Raw genomic sequence first — 26,936 nt, forward strand, 5'->3', positions numbered from 1 at the left:
GCCTGTCCCTGCCCTGCACCTGCTCTCAGCGGAGTCACGTGATTGGGCCGGCCGCTGCGGGAGTCACGTGGAAGCGGGTTACCCATCTCCTATGCGGGGCTGGTGGGGTCCTGATACAAGGTCCCCAAGTAGGGCTGTTCGTCACGCTGCCTGTAGCCCTCGTGCGGGCACAGCCAGGGAGGACGCGGGCCGTCGTTTAACCCCTTTGTCTTTCCCCGGTCGGGGGAACAGTTCGCTGCGACACACATTAGCTCCCCTCCTCCCGCCGAGGTGTTTTTCCTGTCAGGCACTGGGTAGGGCCACTAGTTACGGTGGCCGAGAGGGGCACGAGCCGGCAGGGAGATGGCGGCGAGCTGGCTGTGTGGCTCTGGTGCCCTGAGAGCGGTGTGGCGAGGTGAGGCCCGGCCCTCGTGCCGCGCACTGGCGGGATGGCAGCGGCTCCCTGCCCCGAGCGCGGATCCACTGTCGGTGCGTGGCTCGGGGGCCGGGCCCTGGCGAGTCGCTCCCGGGCTGAGCGGGGCCAGCGGCGGCCGGTCCCGCTCCTGCTGCTCGCGCCGGGCCGCTTTGCTTGGGGTGTAACGGGCTCCCCCGGGTAACTTACCGCTGCGTGGCCCGCTGCGCTTCGCCGCCCTGAGCCCCGTGCGCCCCGGCCCTGCCCCCAGCAGAGCGCCCCGGCCCTGCCCGCCTGCGCCCCTTGCTGCGCTTCGCCGCCCGGAGGCCCGGCCCTGCCCCCAGCAGAGCGCCCCGGCCCTGAGCAGTGCCTGCGGTGCGCCCGCCTGCGCCCCGGCGGTGCCCCCCTGCGCCCCAGCAGTGCGCCCCGGCCCTGCCCGCCTGCGCCCCAGCCCAGTGACCCGGCGGTGCCCGCCTGCGCCTGAGCAGTGCCTGCGGTGTGCGCCCCCGGTGCCCCCCTGCACCTGAACAGTGCCTGTGGTGTGCCCCCCTGTGCCCCAGCAGTGCGCCCCGGCCCTGCCTGCTCCCCAGCCCAGTGACCCGGCGGTGCCCCCCTGCACCCCAGTAGTGCCCGCAGTGTGCCCCCAATGCCGGCCTGTGCCCCCGCCCTGTGCCCCGGCGGGGCCCGCCTGCGCCTGAGCAGTGCCTGCGGTGTGCGCCCCGGCGGTGCCCCCCTGCACCTGAACAGTGCCTGTGGTGTGCCCCCCTGTGCCCCAGCAGTGCGCCCCGGCCCTGCCTGCTCCCCAGCCCCGTGCCCCGGCGGTGCCCCCCTGCACCCCAGGAGGGCCCGCTGCGTGCCCCCCGCGCCTGCCTGTGCCCCAGCCCTGTGCCCCGGCGGTGCCCGCCTGCGCCTGAGCAGTGCCTGCGGTGTGCGCCCCGGCGGTGCCCCCTGCGCCCCAGCAGTGCACCCCGGCCCTGCCTGCGCCCCAGCCCAGTGACCCAGCGGTGCCCGCCTGCGCCTGAGCAGTGCCTGCAGTGTGCCCCCTGTGCCCCAGCGGTGCCCCCCTGCGCCCCAGTAGTGCCCGCAGTGTGCCCCCAATGCCTGCCTGTGCCCCAGCCCTGTGCCCCGGCGGTGCCCGCCTGCGCCTGAGCAGTGCCTGTGGTGTGCGCCCCGGCGGTGCCCCCTGCGCCCCAGCAGTGCGCCCCGGCCCTGCCTGCGCCCCAGCCCAGTGACCCAGCGGTGCCCGCCTGAGCAGTGCCTGCGGTGTGCCCCCCTGCGCCCCGGCGGTGCGCCCCGGCCCTGTGCGCCAGTAGTGCCCGCAGTGTGCCCCCAATGCCTGCCTGCGCCCCAGCCCTGTGCCCCGGCAGTGCCCGCCTGTGGTGTGCCTGCCCTGCCCGCCTGCGCCTCAGCCCTGCGCCTCGGCCTTGCGCTCGCATGTACTCCAGCTTAGGTTGGTGTGCACTCCAGAGTTCTTCCAGATTTGCACTGTTTAAGTGACCAGCATAGAGAAGTGCCCACTGCTGTTTTAATTTGGTCCTGTGTTTTTTACCTGCTTTCTCAACCATTCATTATTGGGGCTGAAATTTTCCATGCTTGAGCCCTGATGCTGGAAGTAATCCATACAGGCGGAGTCCCATTGAGTGCTGTGGCATGCTGTACACGTGCACCCTGGCTTGAAGGACCAGCTCCTTAACCTTCATCCGTGTTTCATTACATGTGACTGAGAAGACATCTTTTCTACTTAGAAAAAAATCAGATTTTTTTCTATAAAGATAACTCATGCATCTTAAACTTTGAAACTTTAAATTTAGACAGGAAGGAATCCTTTCAAAGAACAGTGACCCAGATCCTGCAGTGAATTCCATGTGGGCAAAAGGGTCCACCTGCACTGAGCTCAGTAGAGGATCAAGGCCTTGGCTAATCTTGAAAGGAAAGTGGTGTGATAGGCTAGTTACTATAGTCTAAGGCCTGATGTATACTACACCATTAGGTCAACGTAAGGCAGCTGCTTTAGTGTGGGGACAAAGACAAAAATGTCTTCATCCAGCACCCAGAGAAGATTGTGAGGAAGATAAAGGAAGTGAAGGCAGGAACATAGGCATAGTTTGACTACTATATTGGGGGCGGGGGCGGCACTGGCTGTCTCTCCCCACCTGGAGTGGTACCTGGACTGCTGGTGCTGGCTGGGAATGGGACAGTTTATTGGGCGAGGCCAGTTGCTACTGTCTGCTTTGGCGATCTGAGCATGGGAGCTGTGGCCACTCTGCCACGTGCCGGGCTCCCCATCCCCACTCCTATATCCCCTTCGCTTCCCCACCCCATCCCCCGCTGCATCCCCCCACCTCCTACTCCCCCATCCCTTTCTCTTTCCCCTGCCCTATCCCACCCTTCCCCACTGTCTCTACCCCCTAGCCCCACCCTGCCCTTCTTGGGCACTCCCCATTGTATAGGAAACAGGTGAGCACCAAGACCCAGGAGATGGCACCCAAGGGAGGGCCTTGAGGGGAGGCTCCAGCACACCTTTCTCTCTGGCGTCCCGGTTTGGACTCAGAAAGCTGGACAGCCAGTGGGTACTTTCCTGCCTTTCCGAGAGTGCTTCCTGCTCCTTGTCAAAGGCAAAGTAAAGTTTTCAACTAGCCTGGCTACAGCCATAGTCCTTTGGAAGCTTCCAACAAAACAAAACAAGGCTGTTAGTGAATTTCTGCTTCTTCTTCCTCAGAACGGTGTAAAATAAAGTAATGCCCATCCTGTAGCGAAGCTAGAAATAACCTCAAATCCACCAGGAGACTTACAATCAGGCCAACTGTGTTTCCTTCGTTGGGGCAAACCTTTCTCCTCATCTGGTCACACTGGGTTGCTCATCCGTTTGTAGGAACAGACTTCTTCCCTAGAGGTGATCTGGGAAGGCTGCAGCTGCTTCCTAGATCTGCTGATTAACGCTTGCCTCCTCATTGTGGAGCTCTAGGGCTTTCTGATCTGACCATCCTCCTGTCCCCATGAGGGCCCCCACAGGTGGTGTACCCTGCCACATGCTTGTGTTTTAAACTTGCATTTCCTAAGGAGAAGGCAAATTGCTCAAGTTTCATCATAAAAGTTCACGTTCTTAATAAAAAGGAGTAGTTTGTACCAGTGGGCTTCAAAGCTTCACATTGACTGAGCACTTGTGGCTTTCTGGAGTGTATGAGATGATGTAAAAAACTGCAAGTTATTGTGAAATAACTGCACAGTTGTGGATAACTGCACTGGGTGTTACTTTGGGATTTCCGTGCTTAGTGTATTCTTTCTGTTCAAAACACAACAGTTTGTATATTAGTTTCTGTGCAGAAGAAATATGGAATAGAAAACACAAGGTAAACAAGTTTGTTTACCAACAAAAGTTAAGTAAGATTAGATATTTTCAAAATAGCTGTCTTGGAATTTGATCAGTACATCTGAGATTTCCACGTACATTAACTTCTTGAACGTTGGAGTTATTTCAGACTGGAGCTTTCCATTCAGAACCCTGGAATAACACCTAGCCAATTTTAACTAAGCATTGATAGCTCTTTGAAAAATAAATCTTACCAATGCAGATCATGCTGCTTAAACCATTTCTTCTTACAAGGACAGACTTTGTTAAGAATGGTTTTCTGTATTTAATTTGTGTAGAAAATAATTACAGCAGCAGAGGGGATTATTAAACTGCTGCTGACTGTAAAAATTAATTAGTGCTCAGATTCTGCAGAACACCACATTCCATAATGAAATAAATTTCCTGAATGTTGAGTACATTTGCTCTCAAGAATATATTGAGATGCTAGTTAGAATGGAAAGCGATTTACAATCTGCAGACATTACATAGTCCTTATGACCAAATTCCTAGATCTAAGTGTTAAACAGATGTATTGTTAAAGTAAAGGCAGATATTGTAGAGCTCAAGGGTTCTCAACCTTTTTCTTTCTGAGGGTCCCACAACATGCTATAAAAATCCCACAGCCCACCTATGCCACAACAACTGTTCTTCTGCATGTCCAGTAGATTAAAAGCCGGGGCCAGCATTAAGAGGTAGCAAGCAGGGCAGTTGCCCAGGGCCGCATGCCACGGGCTGGGGCCTGCAAAACTAAGTTGTTCGGGCTTTGGCTTTAGCCCCGATTGGCAGGGCTCGGGCTTTGGCTTTCTGCTCTGGGCCCCAGCAAGTCTAATGCTGGCCCTGCTCTCTGGTTTATTTGGGGGACCTCCTGAAATCTGCTCCTGGCCCCCTCTGGGGGCCCTGGACCTCTGGTTGAGAACTGCTGCCGTAGTTTACAGTAAGTGGGTGTGGGGGTACAACAGCCTTTCATCAGAAAGACAGCTGTGTTACAAATTCTTGTGGGTGTCACTTTGCATAAATAATAGTTATTTTCTGTATGTTTTCCCTTATCCAGATCAGAATCTTTTTATTCATCTTTAGTTTTACTCATGTTTGTACATATCTCGAGACTAGATATCCAGCCATTGCTGTTACTTTGGGGGGAGAAAAATTGAGTAGCCATGCTTTTATTAAGTAAATTTTTAGCCTGGAATGCTTTTTCTACTGAGGAATCATGGTGCATAAGGGCTTGTCTTCACTGCATTGTTAGCCTGACCTATAAAAGATTTTCCCATAACCTGATTCCCGTCCACACATAAGTCTGTAGCTCAAGTTAAGTGATGCTTTAAGCTAGAGTTAGCTGGTTCGTAAGGGGGTATGGGTTGACGCTGAAGTGCTGCTGACTCTGAAGTTTATAGTGCACTGTGGATGCAGCAACTTGAGTTACAATTCATCAGCTGCTAATACAAACACAGCATAAGAATATAAGAATGGCCATACTGTGTCAGACTAGTGGTCCATCTAACCCGATAACTTGTCTTCCAACTAGGGTGACTAGGCGTCCCGATATTATTGGGACAGTCCCGATTTTAGGAGACTTGTCCTGCATCCCAACCTTACATTGGTCAGGACGCCCTTTGTCCCAATATTGGGGACCGTCCAGACCACAGCTGTGGCACCGCCGCTCACTGCTTCCCGGGGCAGCTCCCAGCACCTGCCCGCTGGCAGGAGCACCGTGTGCTGCAGGGACGGGGCTTGCAGGTGCAGGGAGCGAGCAGAGAGCCCTCCACCACCCACCTACCCGACCCAACCTGCAACCCTAGGAGCCAGAGGGACCAGCCTGTCAGATGCTTCCTGGGATGGGGGCCGCCCCAGATAGGCACCGCCAGGACTCCCCACCTCGCCCCCGGCAGGTCCCTCTGGTTCTTCGGGTGTGGGGGCTCTGCGTGCTGCGGGCAGCTGCAAGCCCAGCTCTGGCAGCTCCCATTGGCCCTTTTCCCAGCCAGTGGGAGCCACGGAGCTCGCGCTTGTGGCAGGTGCAGCCCATGGAGAGTCTGGAGACTCCTCACTGCTCTCGCCCTAGGAGCCAGAGACCTCCCAGCAGGGCTGGTGAGTGCGGCCAGGGAAGGGGGCAGGGTGTGATGGTGAGTGTCTGGGAGGTGTGGGGGGGGTGCTGGGCTGTGAGGGTCTGGAGGGTGCTGGGCAGGGGGGAGGTTTGTGTGTTTTGGGGTGCTAGACAGTGGGGGCCTGTTGGGGGGGGTGCTGGGCAGTGCGGGAGATCTGTGTGTTTCAGGGCACTAGGCAGTGCGGGTCTGTGTGGGGCATTGTGTAGTTGTGGTGGGGCTGTGGGGAAGGGCACTGGGAGGGAGGGGAAATCTGTGTGTATTGGGAAACTAGCAAGTGGGGGATTCTGTGTCGGGTGCTGGGCAGCTGTGGTGGGGCTGTGCGCAGGGGGGCCCTGGGTGGGATGTGTGTGCACAGCACTGTGCATTTGTGGTGGAAAGGTTGTAGGGGGGCTCTGGGCATAGTGGATCCAGGGGGTGCTGGGCAGGGGAGCTGTGTGGCACAGCATGCGCCCACCCCCAACAGGAAGGGGCACGCTGGTAGCACAGGGCCAGGCGGACCAGTGTGCCTCTGGCTCCGGTCGGGACTGTGTACCTGTGTCTGTTCTCCCACCCCTGCCGCTCGCCCAATGTGTCCTGATATTTCACTCGTGCGATCTGGTCACCCTTCTTCCAACAGTGGCCAGTGCCAGATGCTCCAGAGGGAATGACCAGAACAAAGCAACTATCTAGTGATCCATCCTCTGTCGTCCAGTCTCAGGATCTGGCAGTCAGAGGCTTAGGGATACCCAGAGCATGGGGTTGCGTCTCTGACTATTTTGGCTAATAGCCGCTGATGCACCTGTCCTCCAGGAATGTATCTAACTCTTTTTTTTTAATCCAGTTATAGTTTTGGTTCTCACAACATCCCCTGATGAGTTACACTGGTAGACTCTGCATTGTGAGAAGTAGTACTTCCTTTCGTTTGTTCTAAACCTGCTGCCTATTAATTTCATTGGGTGAGCCCTTGTTCCTGTGTTATGTGAAGAGGTAAATAACACGTCCTTATTCATTTTCTCCATCCTCTTCATGATTTTATAGACCTCCGTCATATTTCCCCTTAGTTATCTCTTTTCCAGGCTGAACAGTCCCAGTCCTTTTAATCTTTCCTCATATGGAAACTGTTCCCTGCTTCTAATCAGTCATTTTTGTTGCCCTTCTCTGTACCTTTTCCAATTCCAATATATCTTTTTTGAGATGGGGTGACCAGAACTACACACGATATTTAAGATATGGGAGTAGCAAGGGTTTATATAGTGACATTTTGATATCTACTGTTTCATCTATCCCTTTCCTAATGGTTCCTAACATTCCATTTGTTTTTTTGACTGCCGCTGCACATTGAGAGGATGTTTTCAGAGAACTAGCCACAATAACTTCAAGATCTTTCTTGAGTGGTAATGGCTAATGTAGACCCCATCATTTTTTATGCATAGTTGGGATTATATTTTCCAATGTACATTACTTTGCATTTATCAACACTGAATTTCATCTGCCATTTTGTTGCCCAGTCACCCAGTTTTGTGAGATCCCTTTGTAACTCTTTGCAGTCACCATTGGATTTAACTGTCTTGAATAAATTTGTATGGCTGCAAACATTGCCACCTCATTGTTCACCCCCTTTTCCAGAACATTTATGATTATGTTGAATAGGACAGGTCCCAGTACAGATTCGTGGGGGTCCTCGCTATTTACCTCTCTCCATTGTGAAAACTGACCATTTAATTCCTACCCTTTGTTTCCCAACTTTTAACCAGTTACTGATCCAGGAGAGGACCTTTCCTCTTATCCCATGACAGCTTACTCTGCTTAAGAGCCTTTAGTGTGAGGGACCTTGTCAAAGGCTTTCTGAAGGTCCAAGTACACTGTATCCACTGGATCATCCTTGTGCACATGTTTGTTGACCCCTCTCAAAGAATTTTAATAGATTGATGAGGCATGATTTTCCTTTACAATGTTGACTCTTCCCCAACATACTGTGTTCATCTGTGTCGATAATGCTGTTCTTTACGATAGTTTCAACCAGTTGGCATGGTGCTGAAATTAGGTATACTGGCCTGGAATTGCCAGGATCACCTCTGGAGCCTGTTTTAAAAATTGGTGTTACATTAGCTGTCTTCCAGTCATCTGGTACAGAGGCTGATTTAAGTGATAGGTTATGTACTGCAGTTAGTAGTTCTGCAATTTCATATTTGACTTCTTTCATGGCTCTTGGGCAAATACCATCTGGTTCTGGTGACTTAAACTAAACAGTAATATCAATTTGTTCCAAAACCTCCAGTGTTGACAACTCATTCTGGGACAGAGCCTCAGATTTGTCACCTAAAAAGAATGGCTCTGGTGCGGGAATTCCCTTCACATCCTCTATATCAGTGAAGACCAATGCAAAGAATTCATTTAGCTTCTCTGCAATGGTCTTGTCTTCTTTGAATGCTCCTTTAGCATCTCTATTGTCCAGAGGCTCCACTGATTGATTGGCAAGCTTCCTGCTTCGAATGTATGTAAAAAAACTTTTTTGTGAGTTTTTGTGTCTTTTGCTAGTTGCTCTTCAAATTCTTCTTTGGCCTGCCTATTTATACTGTTACACTTGTCTTGTCAGAGTTTATGCTCCTTTCTCTTTAGCTCACTAGGATGTTACTTAAAATTTTTAAAGGATATCTTTTGGAATCTAACTGCCTCTTTTACTCTATTGTTCAGCCCTGGTGGCATTTTTTGGGGGGGTCTTCTCACTGCTTTTTTTTATTTGGAGTATACATTTAATTTGAGCCTCTGTTAGGGTGTTTTTAAAAAGTTTCCATGCAGCTTGCAGGCATTTCACTTTTGTAACTCTTCCTTTCTGTTTCACTAGCTTCCTCATTTTTGTGTAGTTCCCTTTTTTGAAGTCAAATGCTACTGTGGTGAACTTCTTTGATATTCCCCCACCACCAGGAATGTTAATTTTAATTACATGATGGTTTCTATTACTGAGCAGTTCAGCTATATTCACCTCTTGTACCAGATCCTGTGCTAAATCAAGAGTTACCTCTCCCCTTGTGGGTTCCAGGACTAACTGCTCCAAAAAACAATTATTAATGGTGTCTAGAAATTTTATCTCTGCAGGTGACATGTTCCCAGTCAACATGGGGATATTGAAATCCTGTATTATTGTTTTATATTTTTATAGCCTCTCTAATCTCTATGAGCATTTCACAGTCACCATCAGGTAGTCGGTAGTACATTCCTACTGCTATACTCTTACTATTCAAGCATGGAATTTCTATCCATAGAGATTCTATGGTACAGTTTGAATCATTTCAGATATTTAATATATTTGACTTTATGCTTTCTTTCACATAGTGCCACTCCCTCACCAGCACACCTACTCTGTCATTGCTATAGATTTTGTACCCTGGCATTACTATGTCCCGTTAATTATCATTGTTCCACCAAGGTTCTGTGATGCCTTTTATTCCAATATCTTCATTTCATACGAGGCACTCAAATTCACCCATCTCAGTATTTAGACTTCTAGTATTTGTATACAAGCACTTATCAAATGTGTCACTATTTAGTAAGTGCTTGTATACTAATACTAGAAATCTGAATACTAACGGGTGAGTTTAAGTGCCTGGTAGGATGCTTCCCAACGCCAGGGAACTTACATGCACTAGTTCTGCTCGAGGTAGTGGGCTAAACACAGCAGAGTGGTCATGGTAGCTTGGGCTAGCCTGAGCCACTGCAGCCATATTTGCTGCTTTTAGCACACTAGCACGAGCCGAGCTAGCACGTGTCTGTCTGCCTACACTGGGAACATGGACCAAGAGTTGTTTTGTAGTGTGGTCCCTTTCACACACTAGGCTAGTTCCAGTGGACTAACTAGAGCAGAGTTTTATTTTTTTGTCAAGGTCCAGACTCCAGAGACACATTTTTCACACTGTAATAACAGTAATGATTATAATAAGTAAATAAAAAGATTTCACGGTCTGTTCAAAAGCGTCTGGCAGTATGGATTTGGCCCATGCTCCCCTTACTGACCACCCCTGATCTAGAGAATACTAACTGTTGCTGTGAAGACAGGCCTTAAGATTAGTGCACAGCCTTAGCTGTTGTATAGTATGTTTACAATCTAAGGATGCAGTGACAGCATGTTTTTTGGCTTTTTTATTATAGAGCAGAAAACCTATTAAGTATGCATTCCTTTCTGCTCTGACTTGTCCTCTGCTGGTGTTGCTTTCTTAACATGTGTCTCCTTTGTCTCAAGAGAGCCAGGGTCCCAATTAAATTCTGAATAGCTTATGACTATGCGTAGGAAATGCCTTAGTCTGAAATAATTAAAAATATAAATAAATCCAGACATAGGTGCTGCTCTTTTGAAAAGTTACAGGAAGTAGTGTGTACGACATCGCAACTAATGTATATATCTGCATTTCAAAATGTTGTTTTATATAGAGATGTGACTTTCCAAACTATTTCCCCTCCACAAATATTTTTCCTGTTTGCCTCTGCTTTTTAAAATGACTATTCCGTCGGTGGGAGTATGTGCACGGGAGTATGTGGGTATATTAAATACCAGCATTCAGAGATTCAGGATGTGGGAATGATGCTTTTCTGCTGTATCTTCCTCTGTTCCACTGCAATTCAGAGACCAAAATATTCAGAATATTGTCATCAAAGCCACTTTGGGTTCCTAGATACCTAATTTTGATTTTCAACTCAAGACTGGAGTTCTCTAGATGTAAGGTCTTGTCTACACTTACAGTGCTGCAGATGTACTGCCGTTGCACTTGGTGCAGATAATGCCTATGCTGACAGGAGAAGGCCACCCATCAACATAGCACTGTCTGCACCAGGGTTAAATCGGTATAACTACGTTGCTCAGGGGGGTGGATTTTCTACACCCTGGAGCGACTTAGTTATACCGACATAAGTTCCTAGTGTGGACTAGGCTTAGTTATCATAAATTGCACCCTGGTAGCTAGCTGCCTCTGTACGAAGCATTCAGGGGTGAAATCATGTCCACATTCAAGACCATAAGAGTTTTGACCTTGATTTCAGGGGAGCCAGAATTTCACCCAGGATGCTTAGAAAGTGCTGCTAGGACTAGGGAGGACCAGGAATAGTAGTGCCTTCTCTCCCCTGACAGCTGGCTCCTGATCACCAGTCCTCCTGAGACCAATCAGACTTCTCCCATGTCCAGCTTCCTTTTATTGCTGTGATGCCAGTGTTCATCTGGTTTCTTTTGTTCCCTCTTTTGATGCTTGACTGACTTTCTACTCATCTACAATCTCCTGCTCTCATCATAGCTGAATTCAGTTTCCATGTTGATAACCCAGCTGATTCCACTGCCTGCTGCTTTCTCTTGCTAATCTAGTTTTTGAGATTCATCTTTGGGCTAACTCCCCTGTTCACTTTTAATCCCTCTTGAACTTTTTTTTTTTAAATAACCAAACACTGTTATTCCCTGATCTCATTGTCTTTGCATTCACTTTCTTGACTACCATGAGCCCTTTAGAGTTAGAATGAAGTAGACTGTTATTTAGCGTGTGGAATTTTTTTTTAATCGACTTAAAATCTACAAAAGCAAAGAAACGTAGCAGGGATATTTTTGCTAATGAATATGCTTCCTTTGCTCTTCTATGATTTGTTTTCAAGTGAATGCTTTTCATTTTTCCTATTGTGCTCTACAGTACAGTGTCATATTGTGTGATCATGATCATTTTGATCCATGAAGGACATTTACAACCAAATTAGTTAAGATGCAAATGACCAGTACCACAAAGCAGCTTATTCACTCTGATACGCAATCTAAGAAGAAAATCTAGCCCGGAACGTCTGTGCTGTCTGAGGTCCCAAAAGCTGTTTTTTAATCTACTGATTGGACATCCCTCTTAGTGTGACTAAACATCAAATACTCTTGTGCTCCCACAAACTGTCTGAATAAGGCAGCTTTTTTGCAGAATGAAAAATCTGAGTTTACTTAAATGCTGATCATTTTTACTGAGGAATATTTTTTTTATCAGTAGAAAATGTGCTCAGGTATTTGGAAAGCTCATTATTACTGAATTGGAAGAATTGTAAAGTTTGGAGAAGAATTAATTGGTCTATTGGTGAAGTAGTATTTGAGGTGTGACAAGATTCATAAACGAGGTAAGAGGGCAGGATGGTATTGCAAACCGTTTTGAAATGATTTTATTGATAGGTTACAGCTGTGGAAGATTTAGGAGTGTAACAAGGGAAATTAGAAATATTACAACATAATATGAAATTAAATTAGTTTGTAGATTAAATGACTAACTTTTAAAAAGTAATCTCTCTAATTTGCATGAGACTCAAACATAAAATAAATCATTCATATAATTGCCATGAACAGTTGTCCCAAGAGGAATTGTTCATCTAATGTAGATTTACTGCTTGTCATTTTCAAAAAAAAAAAAAAAAGTGTGGGCGGGGTAGAGACGCAGCAGCTTGAAAATACAAAACTTTAGACCAGATGTATGGGCTTTTGTTTAGTTCAGGTTCTAATAAACAGATTATTTAACTGAATATTCTCTTTACACACCCAATACACCTATTAATTAGGTAGGACTTTGGGATGTATAAGGAATGCAGGATTTGAATGGTAGCCAATATTTCTTGTATGCATTTCACATTATGCTTTAATAGTTTGTTTTGTTTAACTTATACTGGATTCCCTAATGACTTAACCAGGATTTTAAGAATAAACAGGTCACTTTTCTATTGCTATTATTTTTTTTAGTATCTATTTGTGGGGAACTTTTTATTTTGTAGAAATTTACAGGAGCTCAGACTATTTTCATAATGGACTTTTTAGCAATCAAATGAACTTTCCTCAGAAATAACTTATTTTCATTTAAATAAGACTTAAAGTAACATATTAATTTAAATTAATATAAGATAATTTTTTAAAAATCTACTGCTGATACAGGGCCCAGTTAAATTAATAAGTTGTCATTTGTCTAGGTGAATTAATTACCCTACCTTTTGAGAAATGGACCACTGGATCAATAGTATTGGAAGATAACAGTATATGGCAATGATCAATGCTTATTTTGTACTTTTAAAATCTAGTAGGAAAGATTGAATTTAAGAATCCAATTTCTTTATGAGGAAGTAGTTTGTTTTGGATTTCATTGGTTAATGAATAGCTATATTTGAATGGTCTCTTTCAAGATCAGTACACTGTGTCCCCATTTTTATTTTAGTTTCTTCAAAATGCATACTGTTTTGGAGTATGTGGTTTATTTTAGTAAGAAACAACAGCAAATTCAAATGACCTATGTCAGCTCAAATTTAAAGACATGTAACCCCACACTAGGATGTAAATAAAAATACGCTCAACTTCCATTGAGAACAATGGAGAGAACAAAATGTGTCCTGTACCCTGAGAGAACAAAATGTGTCCTGTACCCTGAAGGTCAGCAGACTTAGGAAGTGAATTCAAGTCATATACCTTCCTTTTGAAAACGCTCTGCCCTCTATACCAGCCATTCACATCTAGGGGCTCTGGGTGAAGGCAAGTCTGTTCAGCGGATACTATATAGGCGTAGCCCGGTAGTGTCGATGCAGCATACAGCGACAGAAAGGGTTTTCTCTGTCCGTGTAGGAGCATCACCTCCACAGACAACATTAGTTACGGCAATGGAAGCACTTTTCCATTGGCATGGCTGCATCTATACTGGAGGTTATGTCAGTCAGTAACTCGGGGGTTTTCACTCCCCTGGGTGATATAGCGATATCGATGTAATTGTAGACCAAGCCAGAGAGCTAGAGTAGATCAGGTGCTGTCAGTTGCTGTATGGCACCTTCTCTTGTACCTAGGACCCAAACAATGTAGGGCTTTAAAAGTCAGTATCAGCACCTTGAATTGCAGCTAAAACCAGATAATGAGGCCAGAGCACCCCCTGGATACTGATTTAATATGCTCTCTGTAGCTAACACAATTAATAAAACAGCTGCTGTACTCTGCATTAGCTGCACTTTCTGAGCAATCTTCAAGGTATGACCCCTTGTGTAGTGCATTGCATTAATCCAGTCTGCGGGTGACAAGGACGAGAATAATTGGCTAGGTCTGCATGAGAAAGAAATGTTCGCCTTTCTACCAAACGTAGTGGGGGGAGGCATTTTTGGCCACATAAGAACGGCCGTACCGGGTCAGACCAAAGGTCCATCCAGCCCAGTATCTGTCTACCGACAGTGGCCAATGCCAGGTGCCCCAGAGGGAGTGAACCTAACAGGCAATGATCAAGTGATCTTCCTCCTGCCATCCATCTCCATCCTCTGACGAACAGAGGCTAGGGACACCATTATTACCCATCCTGGCTAATAGCCATTTATGGACTTAGCCACCATGAATTTATCCAGTCCCCTTTTAAACATTGTTATAGTCCTAGCCTTCACAACCTCCTCAGGTAAGGAGTTCCACAAGTTGACTGTGCGCTGCGTGAAGAAGAACTTCCTTTTATTTGTTTTAAACCTGCTGCCTATTAATTTCATTTGGTGACCCCTAGTTCTCGTATTATGGGAATAAGTAAATAACTTCTCCTTATCCACTTTCTCCACATCACTCATGATTTTATATACCTCTATCATATCCCCCCTTAGTCTCCTCTTTTCCAAGCTGAAAAGTCCTAGCCTCTTTAATCTTTCCTCATATGGGACCCTCTCCAAACCCCTAATCATTTTAGTTGCCCTCTTCTGAACCTTTTCTAGTGCTAGAATATCTTTTTTGAGGTGAGGAGACCACATCTGTACACAGTATTCGAGATGTGGGCGTACCATGGATTTATATAAGGGCAATACTATATTCTCCATCTTGTTCTCTATCCCCTTTTTAATGATTCCTAACATCCTGTTTGCTTTTTTGACCGCCTCTGCACACTGCGTGGACATCTTCAGAGAACTATCCACAATGACTCCAAGATCTTTTTCCTGACTCGTTGTAGCTAAATTAGCCCCCATCATGTTGTATGTATAGTTGGGGTTATTTTTTCCAGTGTGCATTACTTTACATTTATCCACATTAAATTTCATTTGCCATTTTGTTGCCCAATCACTTAGTTTTGTGAGATCTTTTTGAAGTTCTTCACAATCTGCTTTGGTCTTAACTATCTTGAGCAGTTTAGTATCATCTGCAAACTTTGCCACCTCACTGTTTACCACTTTCTCCAGATCATTTATGAGCTATGGGCGGCTCTGGAAGCGCAACCAAAATTGACAAAAGGTGGGAAGGGCCTTTCAGTTATGGGGAGACATTCTCCTGCCACACTTTCTAAATGTTCCCTCTCCACCTGTCTTATTATATGTAACCTATAGGATTTCTTACTAAACTGTGATATGAGCCTCATTAACATTTTAGGCAGTCATTAGAATAGCACTCCTCAATGGGGTGACTTTGTCTTCAGATTTTCTTTAGAGGGTGCATATATCTTGGAATTATTTACCATTGTCACATACCTGATGGATGGAGAATGTCCCTCCTTTTCTAGAGGCTGTTTGTAATCTCTGCCAGTGATATGGAAGAAGTCCTCCACCGATTATTTTTAAACATATCAATGTGTGTTGTGTGGTACCTATCATTACTCTCCCTTCTCCCCAAGTACCTTACCTTGTGCAGTCCAGGGACAGAAGGTGGAAGTCTGCTGAGATAATTGTGGGTTTCTTAAATAAATCAACCCTTTAAAGTCTTTATGGCTGATTCTTTCAACCTGAAAATAAAAATCTCTTCACAATTTTGTATCTTCCTCCACAGGCTGTGTCTCGTTACCAGTGAATAGGAGTGGCTGTCATTATACGAACCTGGCATGGGTTCTACAGACTCGTTGTTACATTTCTGCTCCATGTAGCGTGACAGTACAACAGTGCAGGCAAAGCAGCTTTTTCAACAAATGTAAGTCTTGAAAAAAGACCACTTTTTTATAACACGAGCAGTTTGGCTAACTCTCTTCTGTTTTTTATACTGACTATGTTAACATGAAAATCCCATTTTGTACTAACATTTTGCATCTACAATAGTTACAAACATCAACTAAGATTACTACAGCTGAAAAGCTAATGGGGGACAGGAAACATTTTTCTTTTCTCCCCCCTCCGTTTACTTTGTACATTTGACAGCGCCTTGTTGCTAGGGTTGGTTTAATAGTTTTCCCTTTGTAGTCAGGGGCCAGTCCAACTCCCAGTGGAGTCTTTGGATTTTTTTTAGTCAATGAAAAAAACAAAAGATGACAATATGCATCTAATCATCTGCCCAGCTACAATATTAGATCCCAGCCCTGCAAAGACTTGCACATGTGCTTAACTGTACACACTCAATAGTTCCACTAGAGCCAGCAGAACTGCTCACAGGGCATTAAGTTAATGTTGCACAAGTGTTTGCAGGATTGGGTTTTAAGTAACTGATTGATTGGCTTATCTCCATTCTTCTAATTTATACACACTTCCGCTGGTAAAATGATATCTTTATTTTAAGCTGTTTTAAGTGAATTAATATGATAAAGATGTAGCAAAACAAGCTATTACAGTGTGATTATTTTGTGAATTAGATATTTCCTTAGTTGCCTTCATATTGATTCCATACAAATCCATGATTAGATGGTTTCTAGGATAGACAGTTTTTCACCAGCAGCTATTTCAGTCTTTAGGTGACTGGATTAAAAAAACCACTGCTTTTATGACAGCTTATTGTTTGACTCTGTATGTTCTTAGACAAACTGAACTTTGACTGTTTTTTAAAAATAATGTAATTAATATCGAGTAAGGGACAATCTCCTCTTGATTCGCAAGAATTTAAGCATATAACTTCTTCAGGCATCCGATGAAACGGAAGCTGTTGGGTGCCTCTGATAGCCAGCATCCAAAGTTGCAGTCATTCCTACAGCCCAGCTGACTGCATAAAATATGAGAGGTAGCTACATGTGTGGGTGTCACATGAGATGCCAGAAGTCTGGTGGTTCTGTAAAAAGTGGTGAATTGAGTTTTTAAGTTGGCCCTGTCAGTGTGTAAGACCCTTAATGCTGTAGGCCCTGGGTACATTGCAGACTGCCTCCTTTTGCCTCTTCCAGAGAGTTGCCTGCATGTTAGGGATACTTTTGCTGCTACTTATATCATTGGGCTTTCAGTAGCATGCTTTGCTGTGGTGAACTTTAGGGCTTGAAACTTCCTCTCCTTTCATATTCATCCTAACCCATCTCTCCTCTCTTTTAAAATGTCCCTAAAATGTTGTTTCTGGAAAAGAAAGTAGACACCTGCTGATCCTGTAGTTCTCTCCCTCTAAACCATTTTGCCTCTTTCTCTTTAGAAGACTTCCTTGATTAGCTTAATCAAAACACCTTCAACATTCAAACTGATGAATGTGCTTTGTACATTTACCATTGTACAGTGCCCAAGTCCTTCGGCAGTTCAGGTGCATTAGATATTATATTAAAAATGCAAGTATGAACACTTTATATAAAACACACTTGGCAAGTGAAATGTCAACCAAAATGACTGTCAGTGCTGTTCTGTCTCATCATTAAAGGGTTACTTCTCTCACCACATATTTTTTAAAACATTAACAACCTAGTAGCAAGATCGTTTGTACCTCCAGATTGACCTTTAAAAATAGTAATTCCAGTTAAGAAAGAGGAATTGCAATTATCTTAGACAGCTTGAAGTCCAAATCCAAATACCCCTTTCTGATCATACAGCATTTAGGGTGTTTTTTCCTGTCCACTGGCACATCTCAGTGAGTTTATAATAAGGTAATTTTAAAAGCTGTGGTGTGTGGTCCCAAGTTTTGCCTTTTCCTCTTGGAAAGCAGTTAGGTCTAATTTTCAAATGTGCCTAGTGATTGTGTTTGCCCAGCTTGAGACATTCTGGAAGTGTCTGATTTTCAGAAAGTGCTGAACCTCTGCCCTCCGGAAAGCAGGGCCCTGTACAGTACCTTATGTTGGGCACCCAAAATTTGAGCCACTCCAGATCAGCAGTCTCTGTATATAGTACTTTACCTAGCCGTCGTGGCTACTGGGATGTAGGTCAGTGCAAGGCACTCAACAGTCTCTGGTTTCCTCCTGTAATGTGGGTTGGCTGTGTGGATTCTGAGCTTAGATTACCACCATCCTGCCTGTCAATGGATAGAATCTCTTTAGGAGGATGTTTGTAATCCTTTGAAACAATTTGTTTTCATACCCTTTGACATCAGTACAAATCGGAGTCAGAGGTTGCCTGTAGCTATCATGCTCATTATTAAAATGAAAACTTGTAGGTACAAAACTGAGACTGTTTATTCAAAATAGAAAGAGAATTGTCTCAACAAAGTTTTAAAAAACATTCCTTGTGGGCCACAATCTGTGTGCTTTATACATTGGAGTTCATAGATAGTAACCCTTTCAAAGCCTTTGTTGTTGGTGCCATCTGGATACCAAATGGAAATTATTACTTGAACACAATTTGCTTTTATAATAATTACAAGGCATAGTCTAGCCCAGGGGTCAGCAACCTGTGGCACGCAAACTGATTTTTAGTGGCACACTGCTGCCAGCAGTGATCCCAGCCACCGGCCCCACTAAGCCTGCTGCTGGCCTGGATGGACAGAATTACCGTAAATAAATGAAGACTTGGCACCCTACTTCTCAAAGGTTGCCAGCCCCTGGTCTAGCCATTCTTGGAGCACAGTTCTGGCAACAATGAGGAGAAAGCCTGGCCCAGTGATTAGAAACCGAGACAAGGGATCAGCAGTACGAACGACTGTCTGACCTTAAAGAAGCCACTTACCCTCTCTCTGCCTCAGTTTTCCCATCTGTAAAAGGAAGGGAAATAATTTTCACCTACTTCACAGGGGTATTCTGTGATGCTCAGTTCATTGTAAAGTGCTTTCAGATCTTTAGGTGAAAAGAGCTATAGAAATTCAAAATATGATGGTAATTTAAGTATTAAAGCTGAAGTTGACTATATGCGAGGAAAAAGTTCAAAATTTTGTCAGGCTGCATAGAAAGCAGATCGTTCAGAAACAAGGTTGCTTGGTATGGTCCCAATTCTGTACGTTATTACAATGCGTGGGCAGACCCTCCTGCACCCACATGGAGCTCCGCTGATCTGAACCCAACTTCTGCTATAGAGAATGTGATCTAGTTGGTCGTCACACATACACATTCTGGAACAGCCCAGAGACTCAAACACTCTGGATGCACACAAGCTTACAGAAAAATCTTTGACATATATCAATAAAAGCTCAGCCTGTTACATTCTGGGGGACACTTCCCCCTGTCAGCTCTTCATAACAGAAAAGAGTGATACTTAACAGCTGCAAGCAAATGCATTCCTATACCATGAAGAAAATTCTACAACTGAATTGTGATCTCATATCTTGTATTTTCTTTAACAAGTTACAATTCTAATATGATTGAGAATTGGTTCAAAGACCATGGGGCTTGAGCTGATGGAGCTCTAGGCCACAAAGACAAGTAACTGCAGCCTAAACACTAAAACTACTTGGCAATACACCCAGAGAGAATATCAACCTGTTATCCAGAATTATACCTGTGCAGAGTGACTTCAACCCCAATCAGCCATACCCCTTCAGTTGCTTCAGCAAACACATCTTCCACGTCTGCTTATGTATCAAAGTATAATACTGCAGTAACACTCGCGTATAACTGTGCTACATAAAAATGTGCTTTTCTGTTTGTATATAAAATTATTGCTCTGTCATCCTTATAGGATATGGGAAAGGGGAAAACTTAAAGCTTTTCCTTACTAGAGTATACCACCCTCCTAGGCTATGTAATACATGAGAAAGGTGGCCACTTCCCTTGTTTCTAAATCAAATGGGAATAAATCAGCCCAGTAACGTAAAATTATATTGAATATACCAATCACTGGTTCAGGAGGCTGTGCTAACTAAAAAGAATTGTATTTGGTATAAAACTTGGCATTTGGGTTCTTTCTAGAAACATCAGTTCACATATCTACTTTTTTATTAGATTATACTCTAAATATCTCCTTTTCATCCAGATGAGTTTTCTTTGGGCTAATTCTTTCATTTGTGTCTGACCCAACTTAATAAGGAACAGAATCTGGGAAAATAGTAATCATTCCTTTCCATATTAAAAGTGGAAAGTTCTTTTGAGAACAGAGCATGTCTACTCCAGATGGACTTAAATTGTTCCGGTTAGGAGAGAGACATTTACTGACTACTTTTATCTGTAATAATAATATAAACAACTACATTTGTTCAACACTGAAGATCTCTAAGATCAGGAAAAGCCAGAGTTAAATTTCAACAGTGATGTTTCACAACCTGCCTGCTTTGTTATGTATATGCTATATGTTTAGTCAGAAAAACAGGAATGGGGGGAAAACCCATGTTTATAGCTGAGTTAATTATGCTGTGGAATCTTGAACTTCCTGACTGATTTTTACCTATGCAAGCTAACTTTGTCTTAACGGCTCCGTGCATTTCAGATTTTTTTTAAAAAGGAAAAGGACTCGATTTGAAGACCTAACTAATGCTACAGTGCCCAAATCCCCTTATTGGTGTCAGGGAGGTCACTTCCTTGTCCCCTTTATTTAAAAAAAAAAAAATCTTAACGCTGGTAAGTTTTCACCATCTTTTTTGTAATGAGGTCGACCAGAGTGACCTTCAAAGTATTGTACCATGAGTACAGCATCCGTTCAGGATCCCATTTTCTGTTTGAAGCTGCTATTCAGAAATAATATTTTTCCACTGTTTTACAAAGTAAAGTATTCATAGGAGTTTTCATTTGTTATTCAAGTGACAAGGGTTAGTATATAGCTAGATAGGCTTATAGTTGGATTTGATCAGGGTTTGGATCATGGTTTCAGTCTTTAAATGTTTAGGTTAAGAATTCAATCTCTAAATAGCATTCCCTTTGGGCAAATCACTGAACCTTTAATGTTTATAACGAGCTTTGATATCCCCAGATGGAATATGCTATTGAAGTGCAAAGTATTGTTCATCTACAGGGGGCAAGATTATTCATTGTGCTACATGCAGGAGCAGGAAAGCATCTTTCAGGATAGCTTTTTCCAACTCTAAAATCTTCTCATGATAATGTAAAACAGCACAATTATAAGTAGGAAGTAGCTCCTGGGCATCAGGAAATTGCCCATAACTCAGTGAGAATAGTTTCCCATAGGTAATGTAGGAACAATAATCAGCTAGATTTGTATACAATGCATCTGTTTTAAACACATTAGCAACCATATCTAAAGTATAGTTATTCAGTAAATCAATAATGAAATCCATTTAAAACAAAAAGTGACATAACTAAAGTTTTATAAACAGGCAGGTTTATAAACTGTCTCCATGACACATCATCAGGATGCAGAGAAGGCAACTCAGGTTTGTCTGTGCGAAGCCACTGGTAATCAAGATAGATGTTATTACCAAAGTATCTTCTGAGTCTGCAAGGTGGAGAGTACAGGCATTCTCACCCCCACAGAACCTCCTGCCTGGCAATGATTATAGCAGTGAATGAAAACAGACAAAACAGAAGCAGTTGCTCAGCATGTGACACTGAGGAATAGAAGCTAGTGTCCTGACGCTGCAGAGTTGTGTGCATGCAGACTTTGCACCTGAGCAGTGCCCCATTGACTTCAGTATGGGGGAGAGGGTCCTCCTGGGTGTTTGGACTGAAGTGAAGTTAAAGTATGCTGTTTAAATACAGTTTGAGCACTTTCATAGCTCTTCTGGTGTCTGGGATTTGATGTGGACCTCCACCCCCCACCCTGCCCGCAAACAAAACATATATACAGGGCAACCCCCATCTTTTCATGTTCTCACTGTGTGTGTGTGTGTGTGTATATATATATATATATAATCTTCCTACTGTATCTTCTGCTCCGTGCATCTGATGAAGTGGGTTTTAGCCCATGAAAGTTATGCCCAAATAAATTTGATAGTCTCTAAGGGGCCACAAGTACCCCTGGTTGTTTTTGGTGATACAGACTAACACGGCTGCCACTTTGAAACCAGAAAGTTTGAGGAAGCTGAATGTCAAGAAGCTCTGCCAGCCCCTTGGGTATACCTGAGCTGTCCCTAAGTGCAATTTTTGAGTGATTTGGTAGCATGCTGTCTAGAATGTAATGTACATTCCGAAGTTTCTAGGATAGACAGTAGGGGAGATGGCCAAAGATGAGCTCTTCAGAGATCTCCAAAGCTATGCAATGAAAGCTTCAGAGGTTGAGAGTGGAGTTACCAGGGGGAAAAAAGGAACAAGGCCATTTTGAGTGTGTTTTGTGTCCTTTTTTTTAAACGTTGCATTTTATAGCAATTTCCATCTGAGGAACTCTCTAAGTCAGTGGTTCCCAAACTTTTTGAGGCACCCAATCAACTGCATTTTGTCTGTCTTTGTGACTCACAATTACACATATTTGCCCTGTGCCCTGGCATTGCACCCCAATCCTGGCCTAGTATGGAGGGAAGCCTCCCGGGGGTAGAGGGTGTTTGGAGGGGAACATAAGAACGGCCATACTGGGTCAGACCAAAGGTCCATCTAGCCCAGTATCCTGTCTTCTGACACTGGCCAATGCCAGGTGCCCCAGAGGGAATGAACAGAACAGGGAATCATCAAGTGATCCATCCCCTGTCGCATATTCCCAGCTTCTGGCAAACAGAGGCTAGGGACACCATCCCAGCCCATCCTGGCTAATAGCCATTGATGGACCTGTCCTCCATGAACTTATCTAGTTCTTTTTTGAACCCTCTTCTAGCCTTGGACTTCACAACATCCTCTGGCAGGGAGTTCCACAGGTTGACTGTGCGTTATGTGAAGAAATACTTCCTTTTCTTTGTTTTAAACCTGCTGCCTATTAATTTGGTGACCCCCCTAGTTCTTGTGTTATGAGAAGGAGTAAAGAATACATCCTTATTTACTTTCTCCACACCGGTCATGATTTTATAGATCTCTATCATATCCGCCCTTAGCCGTCTTTTTTCTAAGCTGAAAAGTCCCAGTTTTATTAATTGCTCCTCATATGGAAACTGTTCCATACCCCTAATCATTTTTGTTGTCCTTTTCTGAACCTTTTCCCAATCCAATATGTCTTTTTTGAAATAGGGCAACCACATCTGCACACAGTATTCAAACTATGGGTGTACCATGGATTTATATAGCGGTAATAAGATATTTTCTCTTATCTATCGCTTTCTTAATGATTCCCAACATTCTGTTCACTTTTTTGACTGCTGCTGCACATTGAGTGGGTGTTTTCAGAGAGCTATCCACAGTGACTCCAAGAGCTCTTTCTTGAGTGGGAACAGCTAAGTTAGCCCCCATCATTTTATATGTATAGTTGGGATTATGTTTTCCAATGTGCATCACTTTACATTTATCAAGATTGAATTTCATCTGCCATTTTGTTGCCCAGTCACCTGTTTTGAGAGATCCCTTTGTAGCTCTTCGCAGTCTGCCTGGCACTTAACTATCTTGAGTAGTTTGTAACTAGGAACTAGTGCTGCAGGTGAGTGCACTGTGTGCTTGCTCTCCAACTCACATGCCTCCAGGGTCTCCTCTCAACCTGCTAAAGTATTTTAAAAGATTTCCACAAACCTCTTTAAATAGCCTTTGAGATACCTTCACAATTCGATTGCTACTTTATAAGAATCTAGTTGTAAAGATTTCTACTTAATGCTGCTTTTGGGACTAAAACGATCAAGAAGAGTTAATGTTATGAATGCAGCTGGCTATGTTTTTGAAAATCCTCTAAAGGGTAAATCTGTGCTTATCCTTCCTCAAACCTCCATGGAGAATTCTGCAAACAATTTTGGGTTATTACCCCAGGATTATGGAGGGAAATAGAATCAATCCACATCATTGTCTGTTTTCAGTGATAGGCTTCCGTTCTGGGATCAGACATTTAGTGCAATGATAAAGCTAAGTATTGTGCCTGCAAATAAGCATTTCATGTGCAATTTAAAAATGACACTTAAATCATTTGCTTCAGAATTTTTCTTGTCTATTCAGTTGAGAGATGTAGGATTTGGTTCTGTGCCAGCTGATCTGTATAATGCTTTGAGTTTACTTAGCACCTTTTATCCAAAGATCTCAAAATGCTTTACAGATGTGAATATAAAGGGCATCTCATGAGTGGGAATGGGGAAACTGAAGCACAGAAGAAAAGGCCCAGATTATAAAGGAATTCTACATTTCCTCAACATTGCAAACCTTAAGTGATTTAGGTGGTCAACTTCCATTTTCAGAAGTGACTTCAATGATTTAGGCTTAGGTTCTTGAGTGCTTGTGTCAGTCTTGAAAATGGTACTTAGCCATCTAACTCACTCAGGCTTTGCAATGCTGAGTGGAACAGTGCTTCAGATTTTAGAAATTTGGATTTGAATGATTAGCTGACAGTCACACATGAAGCTAATGTCAGATTAAAGAATAGAAAACTGAATTTTCTAATCATGCAGCTCTCACATATGCTATACTAGTAGTGAGAATTAAACACTACTCTCTCCTTTACTGATTCTTCCCTGTTGTAGGACTTAAATAGAAGCAAAAGTTAGGTTTTTTTTATGGCCAGCTTTTTTACTAGTGTGTGGTTAATGTACCCCAGAATTCAAGTGATCTAACCAGCTTCAGTGGCTTTGAGGTCACCTTACTTGGACTGCAAGCAGTTTCAGGCCCCATCAGCACTAATTTCCACCATCTTAGAAAACCATAATTAAAAATAGCTGCAGCTAACATAGATGTGTTGGTTTATGTGGACTGGCATATTGTAGTGTAAACTGGGCTCCCGAGTGTCATGCATTTGACAGCCCTTTCACACCAGAGCTTCAGTTATGTCTTCTGGTTGCTAGAAGCCACAGTAGCGCCTACCAAGTGGGCAGGCAGGTGCTCTCTCTCGTTCTGCTCCCCCTGCTGGATCCCAGGGCTGGAGGAAGTGAAGGGGTGAGCCGTCTGTCCAGTATTGGCACCCAACTGCCTTGCCTTGCCTGCTGCCTCCTGAGCCAGCTGCATTTGGCTTTCCCCAAGAAACACCCCCCATCCCAGTCCCTAGCAGCAGGCCCAGCACCACCCCAGCAGCTACCCATGCCCAGCAGCCAGACACTTCGCTCTACCCTAGCATCCCACCCACACAGCTGTCTCACCCTCCCCCAGCACCCTACTCACTGCTGCCCACCTTTGGACCGCTCCATGCTGAAGTCACTGCTTGAAGCAGGGTCTGTTGACCATAACCTCAGTTCTTGTATAGGCAAACTTTGAAATATGCAAATTAGTTCATTAAGTAATTTGTATAAAATGTTACACATGGAGCTGTGCAAAACTTGGCAGCTATGTAATGATCAGCTAGAATGAAAATCAGTCTAGAGATGTAGTCTCTTGCGTGGTGTTTACCGCTGGCAAATCCACGTTAGCTGAAACAGTTTTTAAAAGCTGTTCCAGTAAGGAGTGGGAAAGAGTCAACTGGATTTTAAAATGATCATGTCTTTCATGGAAATTTCCTTTTAATCTTTTTTTTTTTCTTTAAGTGTGCATGTTAATGGAACATTTCCACAATTTACATTTGTTTAATGCAGTTACATTCAAACTAAACATTCTAAAGTCAAGTGTTTCATCTGTGCCTTTCCTGGTGTCATTTAATGAGGTCTATAGTATGGTGTTCTCTGCATTAATCTGATAAAAAGCTTTATTGCTGCTTGTTGGAATACAGCCTCTAACTACACCCTTAGTTTTTGCTAAGAATGGAAAATGCTGCATTTCTTGTTCTGATCTTCCTGTGGTAGGGCAGGCTCTGGCTTACTGAAAAATCAAACTAGAAATCGGACATGTTACTGGGGTGGCCCTAGTTAGCTCTGTTTTGATTTCCATTTCAAGCTTTGCTTTTGCTTTTTATTGCCTTTTCTTGCAAGTACAGTAATCTCTTCAGTACTGCTGTTGGTTTGTTTGGTAGTGTGATTTTACTGTATTTGCTGCCACCTGCGGGCTGCCCTGACAGAGAGCTTTTAATTTCTGATTTAAATATTAGAAATTTTGCGCTGATTGCCGTATCTATTGTAACTTCTATTCTATATGTTTATCTTTCTAGATCTAGGTTTAGAATTCTATTGGCGCACTGTCAGCAACGTTCTGTGAGGAAAGGGAAGAGGCATTTCACTAACTTTGCTTTTCTAACCAGTAGCAGTCAGGAGATCTTTGTTCTTTCCAGCTCTCTTCAGGAATTTCAGTAGGCAAGACTCCAGAGTTCCTCTCCTGTGAAGGGAGGATAAACTTTGGACATTCTGGACTAAACTAATTGTAAATATAAATCAACTGGCTTTCCCAGTTTACACCTGAGATTGATTTGGCTCACTAGCATCTTAGTATGTCTGTTATGAGACATTTCAGAATTTGTTTTCTGACTTGTTTGCAGTGTTGAGGACTGCCAGGTTGTCTTCTGGTTTTGAATGTTATGTGAAGGATAATACAGAGGCAGAAATAAGATTGTTTTGGTGACTTTAACTGTTCATTTCCATACTTGCAAGTGTTATACCCTAATTTCAACCTTAACTCCAATTTTAGTTTTACAAGAAGTTTGGAAATTGCCTCTAATTTGGGTTTTTGATTTAACTCTGGGCATCAAGACCATATAAGCTATAAATCTTGACACTCTTTAAATTATGGTGATATTTTTTCCCTTTTGCTTAGGTAGATTCCATTTTTCTCTAACAGAATTATATTGTACACTCAATCAATTCCTTATCTTAGCTTCTGCTTTTGAGGTAATGCTTCTCTTATGACGTTGCTTTGTTTCCTAACTGCAAAATTTTATATACCAAATCTTTTGGGGTGCTTGGCTATTTATATTGCAAATCTGATACTTCAGTCCATTGTATGTCGGTTGTATAACAATAAGAAACTAATTACAAGTGGAAAAATAAATCACAGCACATATACACTTAGGTCTCCATGGAAAAATTCAGGACCTTCTGCAAACTTTGTAGCTAGCTAGGAGATCTAATTCTCAGATATTAGATTAGAGAATCAATATTCTTTAAAGCATTCTGTACTGTCACAGGAGGAAGTGCTTTGTCAGACCTGGAGCAGCAGTTCCTATTGTGACAGTGTACCGTTAGAGGGAATTGATTCTCTTTATAGGCTTGTTACTGTAGAATAAAGAGGAAATAGACTGTTTTTAG

General features: G+C 43.8%; 1 protein-coding gene across 3 annotated transcripts in view; it reads left to right on the forward strand.

Annotated features, from left to right (window-relative positions):
• Window positions 1-172: 172 nt before the first annotated feature.
• The window catches only part of MRPS5 (mitochondrial ribosomal protein S5), an 86,612-nt gene continuing 59,848 nt past the window's right edge, over window positions 173-26,936 (forward strand). Inside the window, exons 1-2 of one of the 3 annotated variants that reach the window (XM_039530369.1) lie at window positions 173-394; window positions 15,570-15,707. In XM_039530369.1, coding sequence (XP_039386303.1) covers window positions 343-394; window positions 15,570-15,707 — 190 coding nt within the window. In that variant the 5' untranslated portion in view covers window positions 173-342. The other 2 variants (XM_039530370.1, XM_039530371.1) reach the window with 2 other exon arrangements.

The sequence above is a fragment of the Mauremys reevesii genome, linkage group 3 (genome assembly GCF_016161935.1).
Source record: "Mauremys reevesii isolate NIE-2019 linkage group 3, ASM1616193v1, whole genome shotgun sequence".
In the NCBI taxonomy this organism is placed as follows: Eukaryota; Metazoa; Chordata; order Testudines; family Geoemydidae; genus Mauremys; species Mauremys reevesii.